The sequence below is a fragment of the Tamandua tetradactyla genome, chromosome 14, assembly GCF_023851605.1.
Source record: "Tamandua tetradactyla isolate mTamTet1 chromosome 14, mTamTet1.pri, whole genome shotgun sequence".
NCBI classification, from domain to species: Eukaryota; Metazoa; Chordata; class Mammalia; order Pilosa; family Myrmecophagidae; genus Tamandua; species Tamandua tetradactyla.
This window is the reverse complement of record NC_135340.1, coordinates 82149039-82176361: the sequence shown is the minus strand read 5'-3', so window position 1 is coordinate 82176361 and position 27323 is coordinate 82149039. Positions and strand designations below refer to the sequence as shown.

The 27323-nt window shown below is 40.9% G+C and overlaps 1 protein-coding gene across 4 annotated transcripts in view; it reads left to right on the top strand.

Moving 5' to 3' along the window:
* Nucleotides 1–18479: 18479 nt before the first annotated feature.
* PARP16 (poly(ADP-ribose) polymerase family member 16) overlaps nucleotides 18480–27323 on the top strand; it is a 29643-nt gene continuing 20799 nt past the window's right edge. The window contains exons 1-2 of one of the 4 annotated variants that reach the window (XM_077128235.1): nucleotides 18480–18522; nucleotides 18934–19234. In XM_077128235.1, coding sequence (XP_076984350.1) covers nucleotides 19061–19234 — 174 coding nt within the window. In that variant the 5' untranslated portion in view covers nucleotides 18480–18522; nucleotides 18934–19060. Of the gene's footprint in view, nucleotides 18523–18589; nucleotides 19235–27323 lie in introns of those variants that run through there. The other 3 variants (XM_077128234.1, XM_077128236.1, XM_077128233.1) reach the window with 3 other exon arrangements.

Below are 27323 nucleotides of genomic sequence, written 5' to 3'. Positions count from 1 at the left end.
TGTTAGATTCAGTGAAAGGAGGTACTCACAGAGAAGTTTATGGCATTGAATATGTAGATTAGAGGGGAAGATCTAAAATCAATCATCTAAGCCTCCACTTTAAGAAATGAAAGAAATAAGAGCTATATAAACAATAAGCAAGCTGAAGACTGAAACAGAAGTCTCTTCCTTCACTCGCACTCACAGCCCACTGCAACCTGAGAGGGCAGGAATCCTCTCTTCTATTTGATGCTGAATCTACAGATCCCTGGACGCAGAGTAAGTAACAAGTATGTGTGGAATGGAATAATTTTAATGTTTTTATAATGAAGTTACTTGTTTTTACGATGTTATCCGGGTCATAAAGATACGGACTTTATACTGAATTTTAGTTTGTAAACATTTGAATATTATGATAAAGCAAACTCAGCCTTTCACATAAAACTTTTTTTTTTGCTTTAACATTAATTTACATTTATTTTAAGATGAATTTATTGCCGAGCCATAAGTTTTTTTCTTCTGGGATATTTTTTTTTTTCTGTGTAACAGCCTCCTCTAGTTTAGGAACAGTTTGTTTTTTTTCAAAGGATCATCTCAGTGTGGCAAGGGGAGCTCATGTACGGGCTAATCCGACCCTGAGCTCTGTAAATCCTGCGGTGCCTCTTAGGAGTTCTGTTCATCTGGATGTGCTAAATGACCAGAATGTACATCTAAACCCTTAAGTTCAGCAATACTCTTTGCCTTTTTTAGTAGGTGCGACAAAAATTCAGCACTCTTTTTGGGCCACCGACCCTGCGTCCAGCCCACTGTGTGGCCTGGACACACCTGCCAACGCCATCACTGTAATGACGGAACAGCACACATTGCTTCTGTAAAGCGACATCTTTCAAATACTCAGTTGGTGGCTTTTTGAAAATGCATACCCTTGATGGCCTGAGCAGTTTCTCAGATGTTCTTAAAGTGAATACAGAGATTTGAATCTCTTGATTTGCATGATTTTGTAGGGTTTTCTGAGTCAAGTTAATAGCGAACTATTTTCATTAATTCAATGGAAATTAAAGGTCACCTCCGGCCACTTATGAGAAGAGGAAGAGTGGTGTCTCCTTTTGCATAAAACTTTTGCAAGAATAGTTACGGTAGCATTGTTCGTAACAGCCAAAATGGTCAAACACCCAAATGTCAATCACCTGAAGAATGGATTTTTAAAATGCAGTAAATTTGTACAACGGAATAGTATCAACCATAAAAAATAATGAGGTGTTTTTTGGTATTTAAAAAAATAAAATTAAAAAAAAATAATAATAATGAGGTACAGGCTGGTGCAGTGGTGGTGCAGTGGTAGAATTCTCACCTGCTATGCTGGAGACCCAGGTTCGATTCCAGAGCCTGCCCATGCCAAATAAAAAGTAATGAAATACATCTACCTGCTACAACAGGGATAAGCCTTGAAAATATTATGCTAAGTGAAGAAGCAGGAAACAAAGTCTACAAAGAAATTATTGCAATTACACGAAGTGTGCCAAGTAGGTGAATATATAGAGACAAAAAGATTAGCGGTCACTAGGGGATGAGGGAAAGGAGTTGTGGGCATGCTGGACTGCTACAGATAGCAGTTTCTTTTTGAGGTAATGAAAATGTTCTGGAATTTGACAGTGGTGATGACTGAACAACCTTCTGCCTATACAAAAACCCACTGAGTTGTACACTTTAAAATGCTGACTTTTGGGGGGTGGGGGGTGAGGGGTGGGGGCCACATGGTCTGGGAATTGAACCCAGGTCTCCCGCACAAAAGGTGAGCATTCTACAACCGAACCACCCATGCACCCTAAAAGGCTTTTATGTTATGTGAATGATACCTCAATTAAAAGAAAGCTTAAGTGAAAAACAAACAAACAAACAAAAACAGTGGTATGGAAGCCCCTCCTGCACTCTCACCATTTGCTAAAATTGCGCCTTTGGAGAGTTCCTGGGTTTTAGAGGAAATTCACCTTCTGCTATTTGCTCTGCTCTACTTAGGCAGCTGTTGTGGAGGAGGGAATGAGAGTGAAAATGAAAAATTAAGTTAACCTTAGGATTTTAGCCATTCCAGACTCCAGTGGGTGGATCCAAAGTGTGGCCTGCACTTCAATTTCCTTGTACTAGAATGTCATCTTAACAAGACATTTTAGGATTGAATCAAGATGACAGAGGGAGAAGACTTCATGGCTCCAACCCCCAACAGAGAAGCTTTGAACAACCAGCCAGAGCTGGCAGAAAGATCTTTCTCAAAGCTCCAGAAAACAGTTAAAGGACTGCAGTAACAGGGCAGGTACTTAATCAAGAATAAGGCAACTTCACAAAAAAGAAAAAAAAATCAACTGTGATGATAAATGCACAGCTATATGATGATATTGTGAACTACTGATTGTACACTTTGTATGATTTAATGGTATGTGAATATATAATATACAGCCATAAAATATTTAAAAGTTTATAGAGGACATTATTAACAATTTTTGCCAATTTATTTTAAAGTATAGGTGATATATACACTTTCTTAGAAAAACACAACTTACAATGAAAAACATAGAAATAAAAACTCTAAATAACCCATAACTAGTTAACAAATTGAAACCATAATTTAAAACTTTTCAATAAAAATTCCAGACTCTGTTGTGGTCAGTGTTGAATAATACCAAACTTTTAAAGAAGAAATCATGGTAACCTTATAAAGGTCTTCCAGGAAATAGTAAAATATGAAACATTTCACAACATGAAATATGAAGACATAAAATATTGACACCAAATTTTGACATGGGCTCTACAAGAAAGGAAAATATTGCAGTCATGAATGTAGGTGCAAAAATTCTTTTAAAAATAGAAAAACAGGAAATGATGTCACTGAAAATGACAGAACAGGAAATTCCAAAATCCATCCTTCTCTAAAGCAATGATTAAACTAGCAAAACGAAAGTCAAATTTTGGGAACTCTGGAATTTAACTGAAAACTTACGTCCAAGGGAACATCAAAAAAAAAAAGGCATCTTAAAAAAGCAGTGGGATGTGGCACCCTGTTGGCCCATCCCCTTGCCCTCCCTGGCTCAGTGAGAACTGTTCCACCTCAGTGTGGGTTCCTGGTCCTGATTCCAGAGAGAGCAGAGTTACCCTCGGGCATGTATTGGGTGCATGTACATCTGACTTAATCTGTCTCATGGTGGCCGGAGGGACTCACCATCCCAGAATTTGCCCTGCGTATTGAAGGCAGCTCACAGATATCGCCCCGAGAAGGCTGTGGGGGAGCAAGCAGGCAAGTCCCTGGGGTAAGGGGGTGCTGACTATAGGACATATACGCTGTAGGGCCAGGAGCCCAAGGAAAACATTTCCTAGGGGAAATGTTTGAGTTCGCTGTATGGGGTTTGTATCATTTTTGTAACCATCCTGTAAGTTTGAAATTATTTCAAAATAAAAGTAAAAAAAGACCCTTTAATGAACAATGCTTAATTATCAATGGAGGTCTACTTTTATGTCTTTTGATACAGTTTTACAAATTTCCCATACGGAGTTTATTATATTTACTCCTAGTATCTTGTTTTTTGTAGTTTGGATAGATTTTAAAACCATAAATTTATTCTTGCTTATTGATGGTGAATAGTAATCCGGTTGAGTTTTATTTATTGCTCTTGCATTAACAATCTGAAACTAAACTAAACTAAACTGTTTAGTTGTAATAGATTGTCTGTGGATTCTAGTAGATGGTGCATATAGTCAAGCAGATCATCTGACAGTAACAAACTTGTTTCTTATTTTCCAAGTCTTATACTTGATATTTCTATTTCTTTTTTTGCTAGTTAGGAACCCGGGTAGAGACATGGAACTGAAGTGGTGTAGTTGGCATCTTTTTTGGTTCTGATTATAGCTCACTGAACCGCCCTTCCATGCAGTTTGCTGTAGGCAGGGCCAGCTTTATGGGTGTGTGGCCCGTGCAGCCACATAGGACCTGCTCTGTTTAATGCTCTGCTGTTGCCTTTATGAAATTCTTAATAAATTTTTAACATGGAACCCCACATTTTCATTTTGCACTTGGCCTCACAAGGTTTCTCTTTTAACCCACTAATGTGGAAAATTATACTCAGAGTTTCTATGATCGACCATCCTTGCATTCACAGCCTAAACCCAATTTGGCAATAATGTATTTTTCTTAAAGTGTTTTATTCTTTGGAACAGTTTTTTTGTTGTTGTTTGTTTGTTTGTTTTTGGGAGCATGGTCCGGGAGCAGAACCCGGGTCTCCACATGAAAGGAAGTATACACTGAACCACCTGTGAACCCGGAACAGTTTTAAATTTCAGAAAATTTGAAAACATATTGCAGAGGTTCCCACATATCCCACACCAGATTCCTCTATTTTTAACATCTTATATTAGTATGTACATTTGTTACAGTTAATGAACAAATATTGATATTATAATCATTAATTAGAGTCTATATCTTAGTCATATTTCCTTACTTTTAACCTAATGTCCTCTTCTCTTCCAGGATCCCATTCAAAATAGCACATTATATATAGTCATCATGTCTCTTGGGCTCCTCTGGACTGTGACAATTTCTCAGATTTTCCTTGTTTTGATGGTGTTGACAATTTTGAGGAGTACTGGTCAAGTATCTTATCGGAGGTCTAACTCTTTATCTTGAAATAATTTCAAACTTACAGGACAGTTGCAAAATAATACAACCCCCTCACAGAGAACTCCAATATCCCCATTCCTCCTGATACCCAGGATGCACTAATTTTTAACATTTTCCTACATTTGCTGAGTCATTCTTCCTATACATCTATCAGCCCATCTACCTATCTATTTTTTTAATATTTGAGGGTAACTTGTATATATCATACTCCTTGAACACTTAATGCTGCCTTATGCATTTCTTAAGAGCAAGGATTTTCACTTATGGATCTACCTTAAGTTATGGATAACCTTAAGTACAGTTACCAAGTTCAAGAGATTTAATGTTGATATAAAGTTTATAATCTATATTCCAATTTTTCCAAATGTCCCAATAATGTTCTTTTTTTTAACCTTTTAAATTTATATACTACAACATATATACAAAGCAAAGAAAGAAAAAAAGCAAGTTTTCAAAGCACTCTTCAACAAGAAGTCACAGGACAGATCCCAGAGTTTATCATGGGCTACCATGTGGTCCTCTCAGATTTTTCCTTCTAGCTGCCAATGATGTTCTTTTGATCCTTTTCTGTTCCATTATTAGATCCTGTCTAGGATCACATATTGCATTTAATTGTTATTGTCTCTTTAGTTGCTCTCTTTCTTTTCATTCTTTAAATTTTGGAAACATATATACAACATAAATTTCCCATCTCAACCACTCCCAAGTTTACATTCAGTGGGATTAATCATATTCACGATATTGTGGTGCCCTCACCACCTTCTGTTACTAGAACTTTCCCATCACCACAAACAGAAATGCTATGTCCATTATGCATTAATTCCTTATTTCCCCTGCCCCTGCCTGGTAACTCTACTTTCTCTCTCTATGAATTTGCATATTCTCCAATATTTCTTTGCAGTTGCAATAGGGATTAAATTTAACATCCTAAATTCATAGCAATCTTGTTTGACTTGATACCAACTTAATTTCAATAGCATAAAGAAACTATGCTCTTATATACCTCCATTCCCTCCCCTCAATTTTATGTAGTTCTTTTTACAAATTACATATTTATATGAGTCCAAAACCATTGATTTACTATTAGATTTTATGCATTTGCCTTTTAGATCCTGTAGGAAGCAAAAAGTGAAGTTACAAACCAAAAATACTACAGTACTGGCATTTATATTAATATATATCATTAACTTTACTGGAAATCTTTATTTTTCATGTGGTTTCAGTCAATTGTGCAGTGTTCTTTCCTTTCAACCTGCAGAATTCCCTTTAGCATTTCTTGTAGGATTAGTCTAGTGGAGAAAAACTCCTTCAGATAATGTTTATCTGGGAATGTTTTAAACTCTCTCATTTTTTTTTTTTTTTTTTTGCATGGGCATACACTGGGAAATGAGCTCCCTCATTTTTGAAAGACAGTTTGCCAGACATAGAATTCTTGGTTGGTGTTTTGGTTTGCTAAATGCTGCCAGAATGCAATATACCAGAAAATGGAATAGCCTTTATAAAGGGAATTTATTAAGTTACAAATTTACAGTTCTAAGGCCATAAAAATGTTCAAACTAAGGCATCCAGGGAGGGAAAGACACCTTGACTCAAGAAAGATCTATCACACGGGAAGGCACGTGGCTGGCATCTGCTGCTCCTTGTTCCCAATTCCTTTGTTTCCAGCTTCAGATGCCAGTGGTTTCCTCTCTAAGCATCTTTGAGCCTTTACTTAGCTCCTCTGGGACACAACCCTGGGTTCTGGCTTGCTTAGCATCCCATGGGAAGGCACCTGGTGATGTCTGCTGGGTTCTGCATCTCCAAATATCTGTTGGCACTCCAAGCATCTCCAAATGTCTGCATCTCTGTCAGCTCTCAAACACTAGTCTCCTGGAGCTTCTGCATTTCCAAATAACTGCCCATGTCAGTTCATTTGCCCAAAATGTCTCCCCTTTTAAAGGACACCAGTAAACTAATCAAGACCCACCTTGAATGGTGAGTCACATGAAGTCACATCTCCATCTAATCAAAAGGCAACCCACAGCTCCGTGGAAGGAATCTAATCAGAAGGGCCATGCCCACCATCGATTGGCTCAATCTCCATGGAAACAATCTAATCAAAGGCTTCAACCCTACAGTATTGAATCAGGCTTAAAGGACATGGTCTTTCTGGGGTTCACAACACTTTCAAACTAGAATGGTTGGCTATTTTTTTCCTTTTGGCACTTTAAATAAGATATCCCACTGCTGTCTTGCCTCCATGGTTTCTTTTCTTTTTTTTCAAAACGTTTTAAAATTGTATAACATAACATACATACAAAGGAAAGAAAGAAAAAAGCCATAGTTTTCAAAGCACTCTTCAACAAGTAGCTACAGGAAAGATCCCAGAGTTTGTCATGGTGTACCATATGATCCTCTCACATTTTTCTTTCTAGCTGCTCCAGAATATAGGAGGCTAGAAGGCATAAATATTTTTTCACCATCATAATCAACTTTTTTGTGTGTGTGAAAAATAGCATATATACAAAATAAATAAATAAATTTCAAAGCACAGCACCACAAGTAGTTGTAGAACATATTTCAGAGTTTGGCATAGGTTATAATTTCACAATTTTAGGTTTTTACCTCTAGCTGCTCTAAGATAATGGAGACTTAAAGAGATGTCAATTTAATGATTCAGCAATCATATTCATTTATTAAATCGTACCTTCTCTGTATAATTCTACCATCACCTTTAATCTTTCTAATTCCTCTCTTAAGGGGTGTTCTAACCATTCTAACTGCCATTCTAACTTTTTTATGTTGGAAGGGTCTGTCACTATTTGGGGTAGGGAGATGAACTATCTGATGTTCTGGTGAGGCTGGGCTCTCTAGGTTTCAGGACTTGTCTGGTCCAGGGACCCATCTGGAGGTTGTAGGTTTCTGGACAATTACACTAGTGCATGAAACCCTTGTGGAATCTTACATATTGCCCTAAGTGTTCTTTAGGATTGGCTGGAATGGTCCTGGTTGGGGTTTGGCTGGTTATGATAGGTAGCAAGGTCTACCTGAAGCTTGTGTAAGAGAAACCTCCAGAGTAACCTTTTGACTCTATTTGAACTATGTCTGCCACTGATACTTTATTAGTTACACTTCCTTTCCCCATTTTGGTCAGCATGGAATTGTTGATCCCATGGTGCCAGGGCCAGATTCATCTCTGGGAGTCATCTCCCATGTCGCCAGGGAGACTTTCACTCCTGGAAGTCATGTTCCACGTAGGGGGGGAGGGCAATGATTTCACATGCAGAGTTGGGCTTAGAGAGAGTGAGGCCACATCTGAGCAACAAAAGAGGTCCTCCAGAAGTAATTCTTAGGCATACCTATAGGTAGGCTAAGCTTCTCTGCTACCTACATAAGCTTCAGAAGAGTAAGTCTCAAGATCCAGGGCATGGCCTACTGATTTAGGTGTCCCTAAAGTTTGACACCATATCAGGGCATTCCCCGATGGTACAGTTACTAATAGTTCCATATTTTCCCTCCCATCCCTCAATGGACTTTGCTAATACTTTTTGATTACCTGATTAATGTACTCTAGTATGTATCCAGGCATTATATTAAGCTATATAGGATTAAAGGCCCTTATTTTTATTCTGGGCTTCCTGTATTTCTGTTGTTTAAATGAGCTATACAGATAGGTTGAGTTAGATTATGTGCTACAGAAAATATGTTTCCACACCAAAAAAACCTTTTTTCCTTTGGTTTCAAAGAGTACATGTGTAGATGAAATGGACAACTTCCTAGAAAGGCATGAACAACCAACAATGACTCAAGAAGAAATAGACGATCTCAACAAACCAATCACAAGTAAAGAAACTTAATCAGTCATTAAGAAGTTCCCCAAAAAGAAAAGTCCAGGACCAGATGGCTTCATGTGTGAATTCTACCAAATATACAAGAAAGAATTAGTACCAATCCTGTTCAAACTCTCCAAAAAAATTGAAGAGGAGGGAAGGCTACCTAACTCATTCTACAAAGCCAACATCACCCTCATACCAAAGTTAGACAAAGATATTACAAAAAAAGAAAACTACGGACCAATCTCTCTTATGAATATAGATGCAAAAATCCTCAACAAAATTCTTGCAAATCGAATCCAACAGCATATTAAAAGAATTATACACCATGACTAAGTAGGATTCATCCCAGGTAGGCAAGGATGATTTAACATAAGAAAATCAATTAATGTAATACACCATATCAACAAATCAAAGCAGAAAAAACCACACGATCATCTCGATTGATGCAGAAAAGGCATTTGACAAAATTCAACATCTTCTCCTGTTGAAAACACTTCAAAGGATAGGAATAGAAGGGAACTTCCTCATCGTGATAAAGGGAATATATGAAAAACCCACAGCTAACATCATCCTCAATGGGGAGAAACTGAAAACTTTCCCCTAAGATCAGGAACAAGACAAGGATGTCCACTATCACCACTGTTATTCAACACTGTGTTGGAAGTTCTTATCCAGGGCAATTAGACAAGAAAAAGAAATACAAGGCACCAAAATTGGAAAGGAAGAAGTAAAATTCTCACTGTTTGCAGACGATATACTATATGTCAACCCCCCCCAAAAATCCACAGCAAAACTACTAGAGCTAATAAACGAGTACAGCAAAGTGGCAGGTTACAAGATCAACACTCAAAAATCTGTAGTGTTTCTATACACTAATAATGAACAATCTGAGGGGGAAAGCAAGAAAAGAATTCCATTTACAATTGCAACCAAAAGAATAAATTTATGAATAAATTTAACTAAAGAGATAAAAGACCTATACAAAGAAAACTATAAGAAATTGTTAAAAGAAATCACAGAAGACCTAAATAGATGGAAGGGCATACCGTGTTCATGGATTGGGAGACTAAATATATTTAAGATGTCAATTCTACCTAAATTGATTTACAGATTCAATACAATACCAATCAAAATCCCAACAACTTACTTTTCAGAAATAGAAAAACCAATAAGCAAATTTATCTGGAAGGGCAGGGTGCCTCGAATAGCTAAAAGTATCCTGAGGATAAAAAATGAAGTTGGAGGTCTCACGCTGCCTGACTTTAAGGCATATTTTGAAGCTACAGTGGTCAAAACAGCATGGTACTGGCATAAAGATAGATATACTGACCAATGGAATTGAACAGAGTGCTCAAATATAGACCTTCTCATCTATGGACAACTGATCTTTGATAAGGCAATCAAGCCAACCCACCTGAGACAAAACAGTCTCTTCAATAAATGGTGCCTAGAGAACTGGATATCCACACGGAAAAGAATGAGAGAGGATCCATATCTCACATCCTATACAAACATTAACTCAAAATAGATCAAAGACCTAAACATTAGATCTGAGACCATAAAACTGTTAGAAGAAAATGTAGGGAAATATCTTATAATCTTATAATAGAACGGTTTCCTACCTTACACCCAAAGCACGAGCACTGAAGACAGAAATAAATAAAAATATTAAACACTTTTGTGCATCAAAGAACTTTGTCAAGAAAGTAAAAAGACAGCCTACACAATGGGAGACAATATTTGGAAACAATATATCAGATAAAGATATATATAATATATAAAGAATATATAAAGAGATTGTTCAACTCCACAACAAAAAGACTGACAACCCAATTACAAATGGACAAAAGACTATAACAGACACTTCTCAGAAGAGGAAATATAGATGACCAAAAGGCACATGAAAAGATGCTCAACTTTCCTGGCTATTAGGAAAATGCAAATCAAAACCACAAGGAGATATCACCTCACACCCACCAGAATGGCCATTATAAATAAAAAGGAAAACGACAAGTGCTGGAGAGGATATGGAGAAAGACGCACACTTATCCACTGTTGGTGGGAATATCAAATGGTACAACTGCTGTGGAAGGCAGTTTGGCAGTTCCTCAGGAAGCTAAGTATAGAAGTGCCATATGACCCATGATACCATTGCTAGGTATCTACTCAGAGGACATGAGGGCAAAGACACAGACAGACATTTGTACACCAATGTTTATAGCAGCATTATTTACAACTGCCAAGAGATGGAAACAGCTCAAATGTCCATCAACAGAGAATGGCTAAACAAGCTGTGGTATACACATATGATGGTATATTATGTAGCTGTAAGACAGAATAAAGTTATGAAGTATGTAACAACATGGATGGACCGTAAAGACATTATGCTGAGTGAGATTAGCCAGAAACAAAAGGACAAATACTGTATGGTCTCACTAATATGAACTAACATTAATGAATGAACTTGGATAGGGTAGATATTGGGTAATCGGAACTGAAGGGATACAGATTGTGCAATGGGACTGATTGTAAAAATCCAGAAATGGATAGCACAATACTACCTAACTGTAATACAATAATAGAACACTGAATGAAGCTGAATGTAAGAATGATAGAGGGAGGAGGACTGGGGGCACAAATGAAATCGAAGGAAAGATATACGATAAAAACTGAGATGGTATAATCTAGGAATGCCTAGAGTGTATAATGATAGTGACTAAATGTACAAATTTAAAAATGTTTTTGCATGTGGAAGAACAAAGGAATGTCATTACTGCAGGATATTGAAAATAGATGGTAATTAATAGTTTAAAACTTTAACTTATGTGTGAGACTAAAGCAAAAAATGTTTATTTGGTACAAAATTTATATTTTGACTAGTGCATTTCCTAATATAACATATGTGGACAGCTTAACTGAATACCATAAGTACATGGAACCTTGAGTAGTGTATGAGATTTTGTAGGTTTGCCCAGAGTGATGCCCCGATATATCCCAGAGTGATTTGAACAGTGAATAAAAAAGTACTTGCAAAGCCCCCTTGGGGAAATGGTGAGAAAGGAAGAAAACTCAATCAAAAGAATTATTGATATTCTCACAAGCAATGGGAACAACCAAAGCAATAGGCTGAGCCCTCAATCTGGGGGGTTGTTCATATGAAACTTAACCCCGCAAAGGATAGGCTAAGCCTACTTAAAATGAGGCCTAAGAGTCACCCCCAAGAGAACCTCTTTTGTTGCTCAGATGCAGCCTCTCTCTCTCAGCCAACACAATAAGCAAACTCACTGGCCTTCCCTCACTACGTGGGACATGACTCCCAGGGATGTGGACCTTCCTGGCAATGTGGGACAGAAATCTTAGTATGAGCTGGGACTCAGCATCAAGGGATTGAGAAAACCTTCTCGACCTAAAGGGGGAAGAGAGAAATGAGACAAAATACAGTGTGAATGGCTGGGAGATTCCAGAGTTGAGAGGTCTTGAGAGGTCATCCTGGAGGTTATTCTTACGCATTAAATAGATACCACCTTTTTAGTTAAGGTGTAATGGAGAGGCTGGAGGGAACTGCCTGAAAATGTAGAGCTGTGTTCCAGCAACCATGTTTCTTGATGATGATTGTATAATGATATAGTTTTCACAAGGTGATTGTGAAAACCTTGTGTCTGATGCTCCTTTTATATATCTTATCGACAGATGAGTAAAACATATGGATTAAAAATAAATAAATAATAGGGGGAACAAATGTTAAAATAAATTCAGTAGCTTGAAATGCTAGTGATCAAATGAAAAGGAGGGGTAAGGGGTATGGTATGTACGAATTTTTTCTGCTTTCTTTTTATTTCTTTTTCTGAATTGATGCAAATGTTCTAAGAAATTATGATGATGATGAAAATACAGCTGTGTGATGATCAAAAAAAGGCAAGATCGGAAAATTGAATAATTTATTGCTTATCCTAAAAAAGGTGTTCATGTTGTGTCCTTGTTAATTAGACTGACGTACTATGAATTAGGATCATTCACAAACCTAATGTAGAAATATATATTTAAAAAATACAAATGATTTGAGGACTAAATATACCACTGGGCTGCTCCGTTTGAACAAAAAGTTGAAAGCTAACTATTTCTCAAGGGGACTTTTCTATGCACCATTTAATACACTGCTGGGCTATATTCTGGGATGGCAAAATCCGTTTATGAACAATAATTTCCATTATTCTCCTTACTACTGCCAGATAAAACAACACTTTTTTTCCTGTATGCTGATTCCCCAATAACAGGTTTCTTGGAGGGAATGGTGACAATTCTAACATAGCCTGTTACAGCCGCTTTGTTTGACCCCATTTTGAATAGGCTCACACCTTGCAGGATGGTTGGATGGCAGATGTGGGGCGAGGATAAAGTAAATGGCCCGCAACATCTTCCTACCGCCCCGGCCCTACGCGCAGCACTCGGCCTCCTGAGGCTCCCCAGCCAAGGCCGTGTGACTCAGCTGAGGCGGGCACCTGGGTCATGCTTATTTCCAGGGACACACCTTGCCCGAATGCAGCTGAAATGCAATGAGAAAATCCTCACAACCTCATCTCAAAACAGACCTGGATTCTGTCACCAAAGTTCTGTTGAAACTTCAAGCCTCCCGTGAATAACCAGGAGCTAAATTCTTGCCACGTCACATGAAAAAGCAATGAAAAGGATTTTAAGAGAGTCACAGAAGAGTGGATCAACCAGCTTCTCACATGGCCAGGCGCCATATAAGCGCTGCTAGAGGACACTGGGGCGGTCAACGTACCGGCTTCAAAGAGCAGCTTCACTATCTTGAAGTTGGAGTGGGACACGCTGCAGTGCAGGGCCGCGTTGCCGTTGCCGTCCGCCATGTTGATGACGTAGCGCAGCACATCCGGGGACAAGGCTCCGAAGGCGGCAATTTAGTCCCCAACCACGGCAGGCACCGCCGGCTGGATACCCGGAACCACTCGAGCTGCAGGGTGCTCAGATAGACCCTCTGCCAAAAACCTCAGATGGCCATTAGCTTATTCTGTTGACAGGCTTTTCTGAGACCTTGCTGAAGGCTCAAGAAATCAGACCTTTTATAGTCAAAGTGTATGCAATTCAAATTTGCTCTCAGAAACAACAGGCAAAGCCTAGAGCCCTAGGAAAAGCCTCGACCCTCAAATCGCGACAACCCTCCCCAGTTTAAACCACATAAATGGTCTGACTCTCACAAAAGAGGGCACAGAGCACTGGAATATCTATGGGTCTTGAGCCAGACCAGCCTGTTTCAAATCCTGGCTCTGCCTACTCATGAGTTGTACCACCCAGGAAAGTTACTTATCCTGTGTCTCAATTTCTTGTCTGTAAAATGGGGACAATAAAAAAACTTCCTAAGTTAAGGAAAAAAAGATCAAGGGCTTGGCCTATTGATTTGGGTGTCCCCAATGTTTGACACAATACCAGGATTCCCTGATAGTAAAGTTACTAATAGGTCCATTTTTTTTCTCCTATCCTTCAAGGGACTTTGCCAATGCCTTTTGATTATCTGCTTACTATCTTCTAGAATGTATCCAGGCATTACATTAAGCTATACAGGATTAAAGGCCCTTGTTCTTATTCTGGGCTCCCTGTGTTTCAATTGTTCAAATGAGCTATCCAGACACGCTGAGTTAGATTATATGCTACCGAAAATTAAGGTTCCAGGCAAAATAAGCCTTTCTTTCTTTGGTCTCAAAGAGTAGGTACATTTCTAAAATACAGACAATGTCTTCCTTACCCCGTGTTCTGAAATTACCTTAATCCCGATATGGTCAATGGATTTTTGACAAAGGTGCCAAGTTCATCAAATGGGGGAAAGAACAGTCTTTTTCCACACTGGTACTGGGACAACTGGCTATCTAATGCAAAATAATAAATTGAATGCTTATCCTACATCATATACAAAAATTAACTAAAAAATGGATCAAATGCCTAAATATAAGAGCTAAGACTATAAAACTCTTAGAAGAAAACATATGGGTAAATCTTCATGACCTAAGATTTGGCAGTGGATTCTTAGATATGATACTAAAAGCACAAGTATCAAAAAGAAAAAATATTGATCTCACCAAAATTAAAAACTTTTGTGTATCAAAGGACCCTATCAAAAAAGTGAAAGACAACCTACAGAATGGGAGAAAATATCTGCAAATTAATATGTCTGATATGAAACTTGTATCTAGAATATGTAAACTATTCTTACAACTCAATAACAAAAAGATAAATAACTTATTTGTACGGCAATGGATCTGAATAGACATTTCTCCAAAGAAGATATAAAAATGGACAATAAGCATCTGAAAAGATGCTCAATTCCATTAGTCATCAGGGAAATCCAAATCAATTAGGATATTACTTCATATACGTAGGATGGCTATAATCAAGTTAAATAAGGATTGGGAAGATGTGGAAGAATGGGATCTGCTGGTGGGATTGTAAAATGGAGCACTCATTTTGCAAAACAATGTGTTAGTTCCTTAAATGTTTAAACAGAAAGTTGTCATATGGCTCAGTAATTCCACTCATATCCCAAAGAAAACTTATGTCTACCCAAAAACCTGTACTCGTATGTTTACAGCAGCATTATTCATCACAGGCAAAAAGTAGAAACAACTCAAATGCCCATCAACTGATGAACAGATAAGCAAAATGTACAATGGGATATTATTTTGCCATGAAAAGAATGAAGTACTGATCTATGTTACAACACAGATGAACCTTGAAAACACTATGCTAAGAACCAGGTAGTCACAAAAGACCACCTATTATATGATCCTTTTTTTATGAAATAAAAAAAAATTTGCCAGAATTTGCAAATCTATAGAGACAGAACACAGATTAGTGGTTGCTTTGGGCAGGTGGATTGGGGAAATAAGGAGGTGATAGCTAAAGTGTACAGAGGTTCTGAAATGATGAAAACGTTCTAAAATTGACTGGCAATGGTTGCATATATCTGTGAATATACTAAAAACTATTTAATTGTACACTTTAAATGAACTCATTGTGTGATAATGTGAATTTTATCTTATTATTATTAAAAAATAAAGACCTTTTTTTTTAAAAAAAAAGGAAATAAAGTGACAATGAATTAGATGAACTGGCTTGTTCTCCAGAACTCTGAGGCCTTTCCACAGTCCTCATGATATGAGTATTAGCCCCACTTACTCATTTTATCTTTAAGAAAACAGACTCGGAGTAGTGAAGTTCATATACTCATTCAACAAACAATGCTTGAGGCCAAGGAGTTATCAGATTTTTTCATCCGAGGTCCCAGAGTGAAGAACAGTTGCGATCAGGGCTGGTTCCCAGGTTTCCTGCCCAGCTGCTGCCTGTTTTGCTTTCCTGAGGTTGTAACTGAGAAATCGGGATTTGAGGGATGATTTTAATTAATGAATCGCTATATAAAAATTCCTTTTTGCTTTCTGGAATGTTGACGTAGACAGGGAAATACCTGACATCTCTGACTTGTAGTCCAGCTGCCTTGATACCTAAAATGAGTGCAACAAAGCCCTTATCCTATGCCTTTGTGACTGTAAGGGCTGGTCACTCTGATAGAGCAAAGGCCCTAATGCTAACAAAGTTGGCCATGAACCACTTTTTCCTTTTGATTCACACCTTTAGTAATGAACTGGCAGCTCTGCCTCCCCTGCTTTCAACTTATGTTCTCCTATTGAAATGATAATGACATTTGTCACCTTTTCTGCTTTGAACTTACTATCTGAAATGACTTCATCTTCTTTACTGGAATACTTAAAAACCTCAGTTCTCCTTTGTTAGGGGAGAAAGATTTTGGGCTGTTAGGCTGTCTGCTCTCCTGCTACGTGTATAGTAATAAACTCTTGCTCACTTTGAAATCCTGGTGTCTCAGGAATTGGTTATTGAGCACGTCTGGCAGAATCCACAGCTTTTGTCCAGTAACACTCCCATGGCCTGAACCCCCTCTCCTCTGACCCCAGAGTCCAGCCGGCCTTACTGCGGAAGGAGGGGAAGTTCCTTCCTCAGAAGATCCTGCAGTGTGTGTGCACAGAGTGCTAAAGGGGTTTCTCAATCTATGACTTCAGTGATAGCTTGTGTTTAGATTTCCATATAGCCACGAGGCCATCCTGCCGAGTTTTCTCTAGTGGGGTTCTGAGTAGGGAGAGGGCATGGGAGTCTAGTCCTTCCCATCCTGCAAAGTTAGGTAAAAAAGTTAGGCTCTTCCTCTTGGCCCCCATTACCTGGCTCCCCTGCCAGAGACGGCCCTAAGGGGATCTTGGGGCCTCCGAGAAACAAGAAGCTTAAGCAATTCAGAGAACCTTGGAGGCTGTTCTAGTTTGCTAGTTGCCGGAATGCAACACACCAGAGACGGACTGGCTTTTAATAAAAGGGGATTTATTTTGTTGGTTCTTCAGAGGGAAGGCAGCTAACTTTCCACTGAGGTTCTTTCTTACGTGGAAGGCACAGGATGGTCTCTGCTGGTCTTCTCTCCAGGCCCCTGGGTTCCAACAACTTTCCCCGGGGTGACTTCTTTCTGCATCTCCAAAGGCCTGGGCTGAGCTGCAAGTGCTGAGATGAGGAATGCGGAGCTGCTTGACTGTCCTACCTTGCGCTCTCTCATTTAAGCACCAGCCAATTAAGTCAAACGTCACTCATTGCAGCAGACACGCCTCCTAACCGACTGCAGATGTAATTACCAACAGAGGAGGTTCACCTACCATTGGCTTGTGTCGGCAGCAACAGAACTAGGTATACTCACCTGGCCAAGTTGACCACTGAATTTAACCAATACAGAGGCTGAGAGGCAGAAGAAAAGCCTTTTGTTTTCAAACAATCTCGTTGGGAATCCGAGGTTCACTCACTCTGGCTGGGGGTCCTAGGGTAATCATCGCATCAGGATGAGCCTTGACAACTGGAAAATAACGTTTATTTAAAAAATTCCTTCACTTAAGCAGGTCTAGATCTTCTAATAATCTTCTAATAACAGCTTAACTGTCTACTCTTTGTACTTAGTTCCAGAAGGACATTAACCAGGCCATATCAACAGGAATAAGATAACAGAATAGCATCAAAAACACCCTGTGAATCAATGACCTCCTCCTCAAAACACAAGTTTAACATTCCTGAGGATCAGTTAAGAAGAGTCATAAAGACCCTGCACATACGAGGTGCACATTAACATATAGAGATAATCACTGAAGCTGGGACAAAAATGTATTTGAGACAACACAGATTTGAGAAATGGTTCGTGCCCTCCTCCACGCAAAAATCCAATGTCATCGCTAACCTGACATGAACGTATCATGCGGCCATGAATGTTTTTTTTTTTTGTTTTTTTTTTTTTTACTCTCTACCCCCTTGGCTCTACCTATAAAAACCATAACTCATATTCCCACTTCCAAATGGTTTGGGGATGATTCTTCCAGCTCCTTGCAAGTGTACTTGCAATGAATCACCTTCACACTGAAAGATATGTAACCTTCACACTGAAAGATATGTAAAGTTACATATGAAAGATATGTAACTTTCAGATATGTAACTGAAAGATATGTTTCTCCTTTGTAACGCCCGATTAGGCGGGCCGCTCTATTGAAAAGAGTGGTGCTTGCGGAATCAGCCTCAGTTTCCCTCGGTGTTAAACAGATCCTTCTGAGCCGCCAGTCTTGGAGGGAAACGACTCAAATGGAGACGGCAGGTAGTAGCAATTCCCTACGACTCAAGCAGTCCGCAGGGTTGAGACGGAGAGGGCGCTCTTTAGTCCAGGGCGGCTAAAGAGGGCGCTCCGGCCGGCTTCCACTCGCGGCCACCGTGGGAATGGCTCGCACCGCGTGAGCGACTCCGCCTGGCAAACCCCGGCAGCCGACCCCTCCGCGCCGGGAGGACCTCGGCCGGGACCAGAGCATAACCCGCACGCGGGGAGGGCGGCACGGAAAGGGGCGGGCGCTTGGCCGGGCTGGCAGGAGCGCAGAGCAACGCGGGGAGCGCGGCGGACGCGCGGCGCGGTAGGCCCAGGTACGCGCGGCGCGGCGGAGGGATCCACGCAGCGGCCCCGCCGGGCGATTGGAGGTGCGAGACCCGCGGGCGCAGGCGGCGCTGAGGGCAGCTGGATGAGCGCAGGGTCCTCGGCGGCGCCGGCCAGAGGCGGGGCCGGAAGGCACCCGCGGAATCGCAAGCTCGCGGGGCCCGAGAGGGGTCTTTGCGGGCGTTACCCCCCGGGGAGCCTCCTGCCCCAGCCGTGGGCACGTGTCAGCACGTCCGCGCCGTTGTCATCTCATCTCATGTCATAATCCCGCCCCCAGGTCTGGATCATTAGTCCATTATCCCCACGGCCCACCCTGTCGCGCTGACTCGGGGTCCCGGCCCAGCCCTTCTCCGCTATCAGCCCGTCTGCCCCCGCAGCCATCGCCCCCGCCCAGACCTCTTCTGAGTCCACTCGTCAGTACGTTCTCCCCTCTGACATCTCATTTTCCTGCCTAGCTCCACCCAGGCCTGGGAGCCCCGGCCGCTCCGGCTCATTGTGCCCGGGCGCAGCCCCAGCGCTGACCGCGGGTTCGGCCCTCGCCCTTGACCCTCGCGTCTCGCGGGTATCATTCCTCGGCCCGGGATGCAGCCCTCGGGCTGGGCCGCCGCCAAGGAAGCGGCGGGACGCGACGTGCTAGCCGCCGACCTCCGGTGCAGCCTCTTCGCCTCCGCCCTGCAGAGCTACAAGCGCGACTCGGTGCTGCGACCCTTCCCCGCCTCCTATGCCCGCCACGACTGCAAGGACTTTGAGGCCCTGGTGAGTGTGCCGTTCCCTGTCGCTGCCCCCTGCGTCCCTGGCCATGTGGGCTGTGGAAGCACAGCCAACGGTGGCTCCGTTGATGTTAGTAAATGTGCCAGCCACCAGGCTTTCCGTTGCCAGCCTGGCCTTGGTGGGTAAGTACACCTAGTGTGTGCACTCCTAAGGCACTTGGTGGCCGCTTCCTCTTGTTAATAGCAAATGACTCCCAAGAGATTCTCAATGAGAAATTTGGTAGTTGCAAAGTTGTCCACAAAGTGTTCTGGCAAGACTAAGCCATAGGGTGTTGATCTGAAGCAGCTGTTCTGATAAATAGGAAGTTCACCATCCCCTTTGCAAATAGACACCAGAGCCACGAAAGCCACAGGCGCCTTGATCTTAGATGAGGCAACATATGGGCAGTACTTTCATAAATTGTAACATGCGGTGCACATGTGAGCTGTTGGTTTTCGGATGATTGACAAAGCACTTAATTTCTTGCAGAGTCCACCGCAGGGTCAGTATTCCAGGTGTCAGTTATCTTTGTAATGTGAATGTTTGGCGTCACCTAAAAAATATAACTTGCCAACATTGATTCAATCAAAACAGGAAATCTAAATAGTCCTATCAGTAAGAAATAGAACATTGGAATAGTCCTATAATCTTTAAAGACACTGAATTAGTAGTGAAGAATTTTCCCTCAAAGAAAACTCTAGATCCAGATGGCTTCATTGGTGAATTTTACCCGTCAGTGAGGAAATAATTCCAATTTTACACAGATTTTTCTAGAATATCGGGGAAAAAAAAGGCGAACATAACTTTGATTCTAAATCTTATAGGGGTGATACAAGAAAATAAAATAAAATTATAGACCAGTGTCACTCTAGAACATAAATGCAGAAACCCTGCAAAGTATTAGGATATTGAATTTAGCAATGTATAAAAGAGGTAATTCCTCATGAGCAGGTTGACTTATCCCAGGAATGCAAGATTAGTTTAACATTGGAAAATTTATTATAATACATCAAAGCAGATTAAAGGAGGTGTTTAGAATCAAGTGGTGGTTAGAATTATTTCTAATGAGGCATCATTGCCAGGTGCCCTCTGTCTGTCACTCCCAGGAATTAGAGGGGAAAAAGACTGAGCCTCTTGGCTCCCATTTGAGACTTTGCAGCCCAAAGGGATGTGCCGAGGACAGCACAGGCCTTGACCATGGTCCACAGTGATTTGAGGGTACAGGGAGAGGGACGTCAAAGAAAGAGACAAGTAGACTATCTTCCCCTCCAGTTTGGTCTGCAAGTTCAGTTTTCTGAGTTTGTGATATCAGAGCCTTGGCAACAAAACTTCTGTTAGTACAGTCAAGAGATAATAATGGAGCTCCTGCTGTGGAACAGGAGCTGAAGATTCAGAATTAAAAAGCCAAGGAACTTCTAGTTTAGGGGAGAGGAGAAGTTAACAGTGTGCTTAGCTGTGTGGAGGGGCAAACCCTGTACAACCTGGAAACCCACACTACAGACCCCAGCCCAGCCCTCAGCTGGGTCATGGTCTGGGAATGCTAACCATGGGTAGTGGCTGAGGACATGTTGAGCTCCAAGGGACGTGGAAGATTTTGAGGCGCAGAGGAGGAAAGGGGATTTCCAGACAGGAGTAGCAGCATAAACAGAAAGTTGGGAGATCTGAGCTCAGTGAGAAGGACAAGCCTGTGTGATAATGTGGCGGTCATGAGGAGCAAGAAAAGAGGAGGCTGGCTGGACAGGCAGCAGCTGGAGCCTCCTGCCAAGATAATGTAGAGGCATAGAGATGTTACCTTTTGCAGGGGAGGGTGTTGGTGAGATCCAGAATGCATTTTTGAAAGACCCCTGTGGTGGCAGAGGGACCTGTGTAGGAGTACATGAGGCAGGAGAGACCAGGCAATCAGACTCACCAGAGATAGTGCCCCAGGATGCTGTTTATTAATTTTTATCAAGAGACATCCCTCCGAGTGAGCGAGAATGCTCAGCTTGTTCTCTTCCTGCTGAAAGTCTTTTTAGCAAATGGAATCAGTATCAGAGGTCGCTTGATGACTATGGGGTAAAATGCACACACAAGGAGTTTGTGGAATTGTTTTGATTTGGCCTTGCAATTTTATTTATTTATTTTTTTGCATGGGCAGGCACTGGGAATCGAACCCGGATCTCTGGCATGGCTGGTGGAAACTGCCACTGAGCCACCATCACACTGCGTGATTTAGCCATGCTTAAAAATTTTTTTTTACTAAATTTTATTTTTAGTTCCATTAAGTAATGTTTGTATGTATTCTTGCTATAAAACATTCACATGATTACAGTAAAGTAAAAACGCCCCTAATAGAGCTCACCTGCTCCCACACTTCTCCCCAGAGATATCAGTTACTTAGTTTGGGAAATGTCCTTCCACACCTGTGGTCCCTTAGTGGTGCGTCTGCAACTCAGGTAGCCCCAGTAACCGCTTCCTTGATTGGGACAGACTATCCGCCATATGAAATTCCTTATGTCTGTCCCAGACAGGACACAGTTTCTCTTAGTAGGTTACTAGAGAAACACAGAAAAATTCTAAACATCCAGGTCTGCTGACATATTGTTAGGGAAAGTAGTCCACCCCACACAGATTTCTGGCTGTTGTAGGCTTGTTTGTAACCAGCAGTTTCTCAGGAGAAGGCTGCATATACATTCTTTTTTTTAAATTTTTAAAGTTTTTTATTATCAAACCAAAACAACATACAAACATGAACATATTTAACATACAAATGTTCTGTGCTTGGTATATAGTCAATGGCTCACAATATCATCACATAGTAGTATATTCATCACCATGATCATTTTTTAGGACATTTGCATCACTTCAGGAAAAGAGATAAAAAGAAAAAACTCATACATACCATACCCTTTACCCCTATCTCTCACTCTACCACTAGTATTTCCGTCTACTCAATATATTTTAACCTTTGTTCCCCCTATTTTTTTTTCTATACCCGTTACCACTCCCATTCATTGTTCACTAGTCTTTCAGTCTACTCAATTTATTTTAACATTTGTTTCCCCTATTATTTATTTATTTATTTTTGCATGGGTAGATATCGGGAAACGAACCCAAATCTCTGGCATGGCAGGCAAGAACTCTACCTGCTGAGCCACCATGGCCCGCCCTATTTATTTCTTTTTAATCCGTATTTTTTTACTCATCTCCCAATACCGTAGATTAAGGAGCATCAGACACATGTTTTCATACTCACATGGTCACATTGTGAAAGCTGTATCATTATACATTCATCTTCAAGAAACATGACTACTGGAACATGGCTCTACAGTTTCAGGCACTTCCCTCTAACCTCTCTAATACACCTTAAATTAAAAAGGGGATATCTATAAAATGTGTACAGATAACTTCAGGATAACCTCTCGACTTTAAAATCTCTCAACCACTGACACTTCATTTTGTCTCATTTCTCTCTTCCCCCTTTCGGTCAAGAAGGTTTGCTCAATCCCTTGATGCTGAGTCCCAGATTATTCTAGGATTTCTGTCCCATGTTGCCAGGGAGGGTTACACCCTTGAAAATCATGTCTCACGTAGAGAGGGGGAGGGCAGTGAGTTTGCTTGCTGTGTTGGCTGAGAGAGAGAGGCCACATCTGAGCCACAAAAGAGGTTCTCTGGGGTTGACTTAGGCCTAATTTTAAGTAGGCTTAGTCTGTTCTTTGCAGGGATGAGTTTCATATGAACAAACCCCAAGCTTGAGGGCTTGGCCTATTGATTTGGTTGTCCCCACTGCTTGTGAAATTATCAGGAATTCTCCAAATGGGAAAGCTGAATTTTCCCCCTTTCTCGTTCCCCCAAGGGGACTCTGCAAATACTTTTTTATTCACTATTCAGATCAGTCGTCTATCTTTCCTTCTGGTTTCATTTGTGCCCGCAGCCCTCCTCCCTCTGTCATTCTCACATTCGGCTGCATTGAGTGCACACACATTCTTAAACACATTTTAGGTTTTATTTTGCCGCACGTTGTGTGAACTACTGAAATAATGCAGATAATTTAGTATCCTAACCTGTATGTGACTCAGAAGTTAGCTTTTAAGGAAAAGGGAATCAGGTCTGGACTTGACTATCTGGATCATTTTGTGATTACCTGCAAAGAAAAGACATGGCGCTATTTAAAAATCCCTCACTTCCATGTGTTTAGCTAAAAGACTTGGAAGTAATATCAAGCAGCTTATTTTCTGCCATTTTAAATTTTCTCCACACCCCAAGCTGTTATGACACACCCATAACACATATGTTGCAGTTTCCAAAATTATAGTTCTGACTAGAATTACTTTATTGATTGTCGTTTTGGCTGAGAATACCAGCCTTCCCCCACCACCCCCTACCCCCAGCTGAACCTAGCTGTTAGCCTTATCCCAGTCCCCAGAGTCCTGTATCCTCCCTCAGGTACCTTGTTTTAAGAATTTTTCTACTCTGAGTTATCTCTTTGATTTACACTGGGAATTCTTTGTATTCCCAGTGACTGGCATGGGAAGTGCTTTTCAAAAGTTTGCAGAATCAGATTGGGTATGTGCTGATTGTCCAGTACTGTCACTTTGATACCTTCATATACTTACTACAATACAATTCCGTTCTGACTCGACCAGGAGTTAGGTCAGACTGCATACGTCAACTAAAGGCGATTCTCTGAAGACTGGCTTTCAGACTCCAGACTCAAGTTCAGGGGTTCCAAATGCTCTTCTCACTTCTGACCAACTGGCTACAAATTCGGGGGTCCCCACCACCCCCTCAGGTTCAGTGCTTTGCTAGAAATGATTCATGGAACTCAGAAAAGCACTATACTTGCAATTTTGGTTTTATTATAGCAAAAAAGGATATAAATCAAAAGAAGCCAAAACAATATCCCCCGTGAACCAAGGACAAAGACCAGTGCTTTATTTTACTAACCCAAGTAGAAGGTTTCTGACCTTGTTCCTTGGGAGAAAAGTTGGATAAGCCCATGTCAGGTCAGAGAATCTGTAGTATTTTGGGGATGTCCTGTAGCCCTTTGACTTTGGACTCCAGATTTCAGAGTTGAGTTATTCAGGCATGGTTTGTACTTCTGAATCACTTGACATGGGATCTTGCACTGGCATCACAGCTATGAAGTTTTTTGTTTTTGCCTTTCCTTAGGAAATAGCATGCCTTGGTTCCCCTTTAACCTGCAGACCGTTTCTAGGACTGGGGAGGTGGGAATGGTTTAGCTACTCAGATTGTGGTCTTTGGGTCAGCAAAGTTAAAAATGCCCCACCTCAAGCCCCCACCTTCAACCTAACGAATTAAGATCTGCATTTGAATGAGATCTTTGTGTGATTTGTTTGCACAGTCAAGTCTGACAAACACTGCATCTAGCCTTCCCTGGTCCCATCTATCATGGGGTCCATTCCAGCTGCTCTCCTGGTCCTGGAGGAGTAAGGATCCTTCCTATAACTCTCTCTTCTTCCTGCTCTTTGGCTTTTACTTCCTTGACAAGATGACTCCCCAGCAGCCAGTTTCAAACACACAGAAGAAGCCCCTCTCTGCCCTAACTCTATGCTGAGCCCCCTTTGTGTAGGCAAACTCCTCTTCATCCTTTACAGCTCACCTGAGGGCATTGCAGTTGTGGCTCAGTGGCAGAATTCTTGCCTGCCTTGCTGGAGACCCGGGTTTGAGTCCTGGAGTCTGCCCATGCCAAAAACAAACGAAAACCAAAAACAACCCACCTGAAAATGACATTAAATGTTTTCTCCGCTTCCCCTAGCAGTTAGGAATTCTTCGTTGAGGTTCCTTCACGAGATTTTACTTACTCTCATAAACAATTTGATGATAAATATCCTTGTAAATTAATCATTCATTGTCTTGGTAAGAATTCTTTAAGAGGTGAAATTGCTGGCTCAAAAGCTGAGAAACATTTTTAGGAAGGCTTTTGATATTCGTTTCCAGATTGGCAATTGAATATGACATTAGAGGGTGGGGGTGGGGGTGGGGAGTCACTCTTTACAACACTCTCAACCTTGGCTTGCATTGGAATCCTCTGAGAAGCTTTAATTTAAATGATTTAATTGGCATGGGGGACAGCTTGGGCGTTGGAATTTCCTGTTTGTTTGCAGAAAATATGTAGCTCCTTTGTTTTTTTACTGAGTTGATCATTTTCATAAGCCCCTACCTGTTAGGTAGTGAGGAAATGACACAACTAGATTTAAGCCTAGTCTAATTAATGACCTAAAATTAATTTCAGTTAATAATTTTTTAAAAACATTTTTATTGTGAAATATATATACAAAAATGCAACAAATTTCAAAGTACATTGTAACAAGTTGTTACAGAACAGGTTTCAGAGTTTTGTATGAGTTACAGTTCCACAGTTTTAGGTTTGTCCTTGTAGCTGCTCCAAGACACTGAAGCTAGAATATCAATATAATGATTCGGCAGTCATACTCATTTGTTAAAGCTTATCTTCTCTGTTACAACTCTACCTTCTCCTTTGATCCTTCTCCCAGTCTTTTTTGTTTGTATGCTGTTTCGCAGGGGGTCTCATTTCATTCTTTTTCCGTGTGAGCATCCTATTATTGCAGCACCATTTGTTGAAATTTTTTTTTTTATTTTGTTTGGTTTGCTTGTTTGTTTGTTTTGAGAAGTACATAGACCAGGACTCGAACCCGGGTCTGCTGCATGGCAGACAAGAATTCTACCACAAGGCTACCCTTGCACCACCCCCTTCTTCCACTCTTTAGGGTTATTTGGGCTATGGCCATTCTAACTTTTTCGTGTTGGAAGGGGCTGTCAAGAATATGGGATAGGGGGATGGAACTAGTTGATGTTTTGGGAGAGACTGGGTCCTCTGGGTTTCGGGACTTATCTATCCTAGGAATCATCTGGAGGTTGTAGGTTTCTGGAAAGTAATCTTAGTACATGAAATTTTTGTAGAATGTCAGTTAGAGCCCTAAGTGTTATAAATTTAGGGTTAACAGAAATGGTGTTTGGCTGGGGATTGGCAAACTGTGGAAATTAGTGATATCTAGCTGAAGCTTGCATAAGAGTAGCCCCCAGAATAGCCTCTCGACTCTACTTGAACCGTCTTAGCCGCTGATACCTTATTTTATTACGTTTCTTTTTCCCCTCTTGATCAGGATGGCCTTGTTGCTCCCATGGTGCCAGGGCCAGGCTCACCCCTGGGAGCCATTTCCCATGTTGCCAGGTTTACCCCGGATGTCATGTCACACGTGATAGGATGGGTAAGGATTTTCCTTGCAGAGTCGAGCTTAGAGAGAGGTCACATCTGAGCGACAAAGAGCTTTTCTGGAAGTAACTCTTAGGCATAACTTTAGGTAGCCTTAGCTTCTCCACTACAAAAATAAACTTCCTCAGAGCAAGCTTCAAGATCCAAGCCTACTGACGTGGGAGTCCCCAATGTTTGAGACAGTAGCAGGAGTTTCATTGGTGGTAAAATTTAATAAGTTCCATATATTTTTCTCCAGTCCCTCAAGTGACTTGACCAATACTTTTTCATTATCTGCCCAACATACTCTGGGATGTGTCTGGGTATTACATTAAGCTATACAGAATTACAAGCCCTCATTCCCATTCTAGGCTCCATGTATTTGTTTAGATGAGCTGTCCAGACAGGTTGAGTTAGATTATGTGTTACAGAAAATTTAGGGTTTGGACTAAATAAACCTTTCTTCCTTTGATCTCATACAGTGGGTGAAGTTTTAAAATACAATGTCCTCCTTACCCCTATGTTCTGATTTACCTTAGTCCCAACCAGATCGTCTTCATTCTTATCTCTGATGGAAGCCTGAGCTCTTTTTCGGTTTCTTTAACACTTTTATGTAGCAATGCTGACTTTCTGAGCTGCAGAACTCCAACACTTTGTCTTAGGGGTCACATAGGAATCCAAAGTTTCAGGGAAATACCAGGTTATACATTTATAGCACAGCATCTCAGAATCTAGAAATAGCATTAATAGCTCTGGACTAAATGTGAATGCTATAAAGACTTGTAATCTAGGCACCAATTTTCTTATAAGTATTATCTAAAGAAACCATACAATATTTGTTCTTTTGTGTCTGGCTTTTTTTTTTTTTAATGTGAAGTG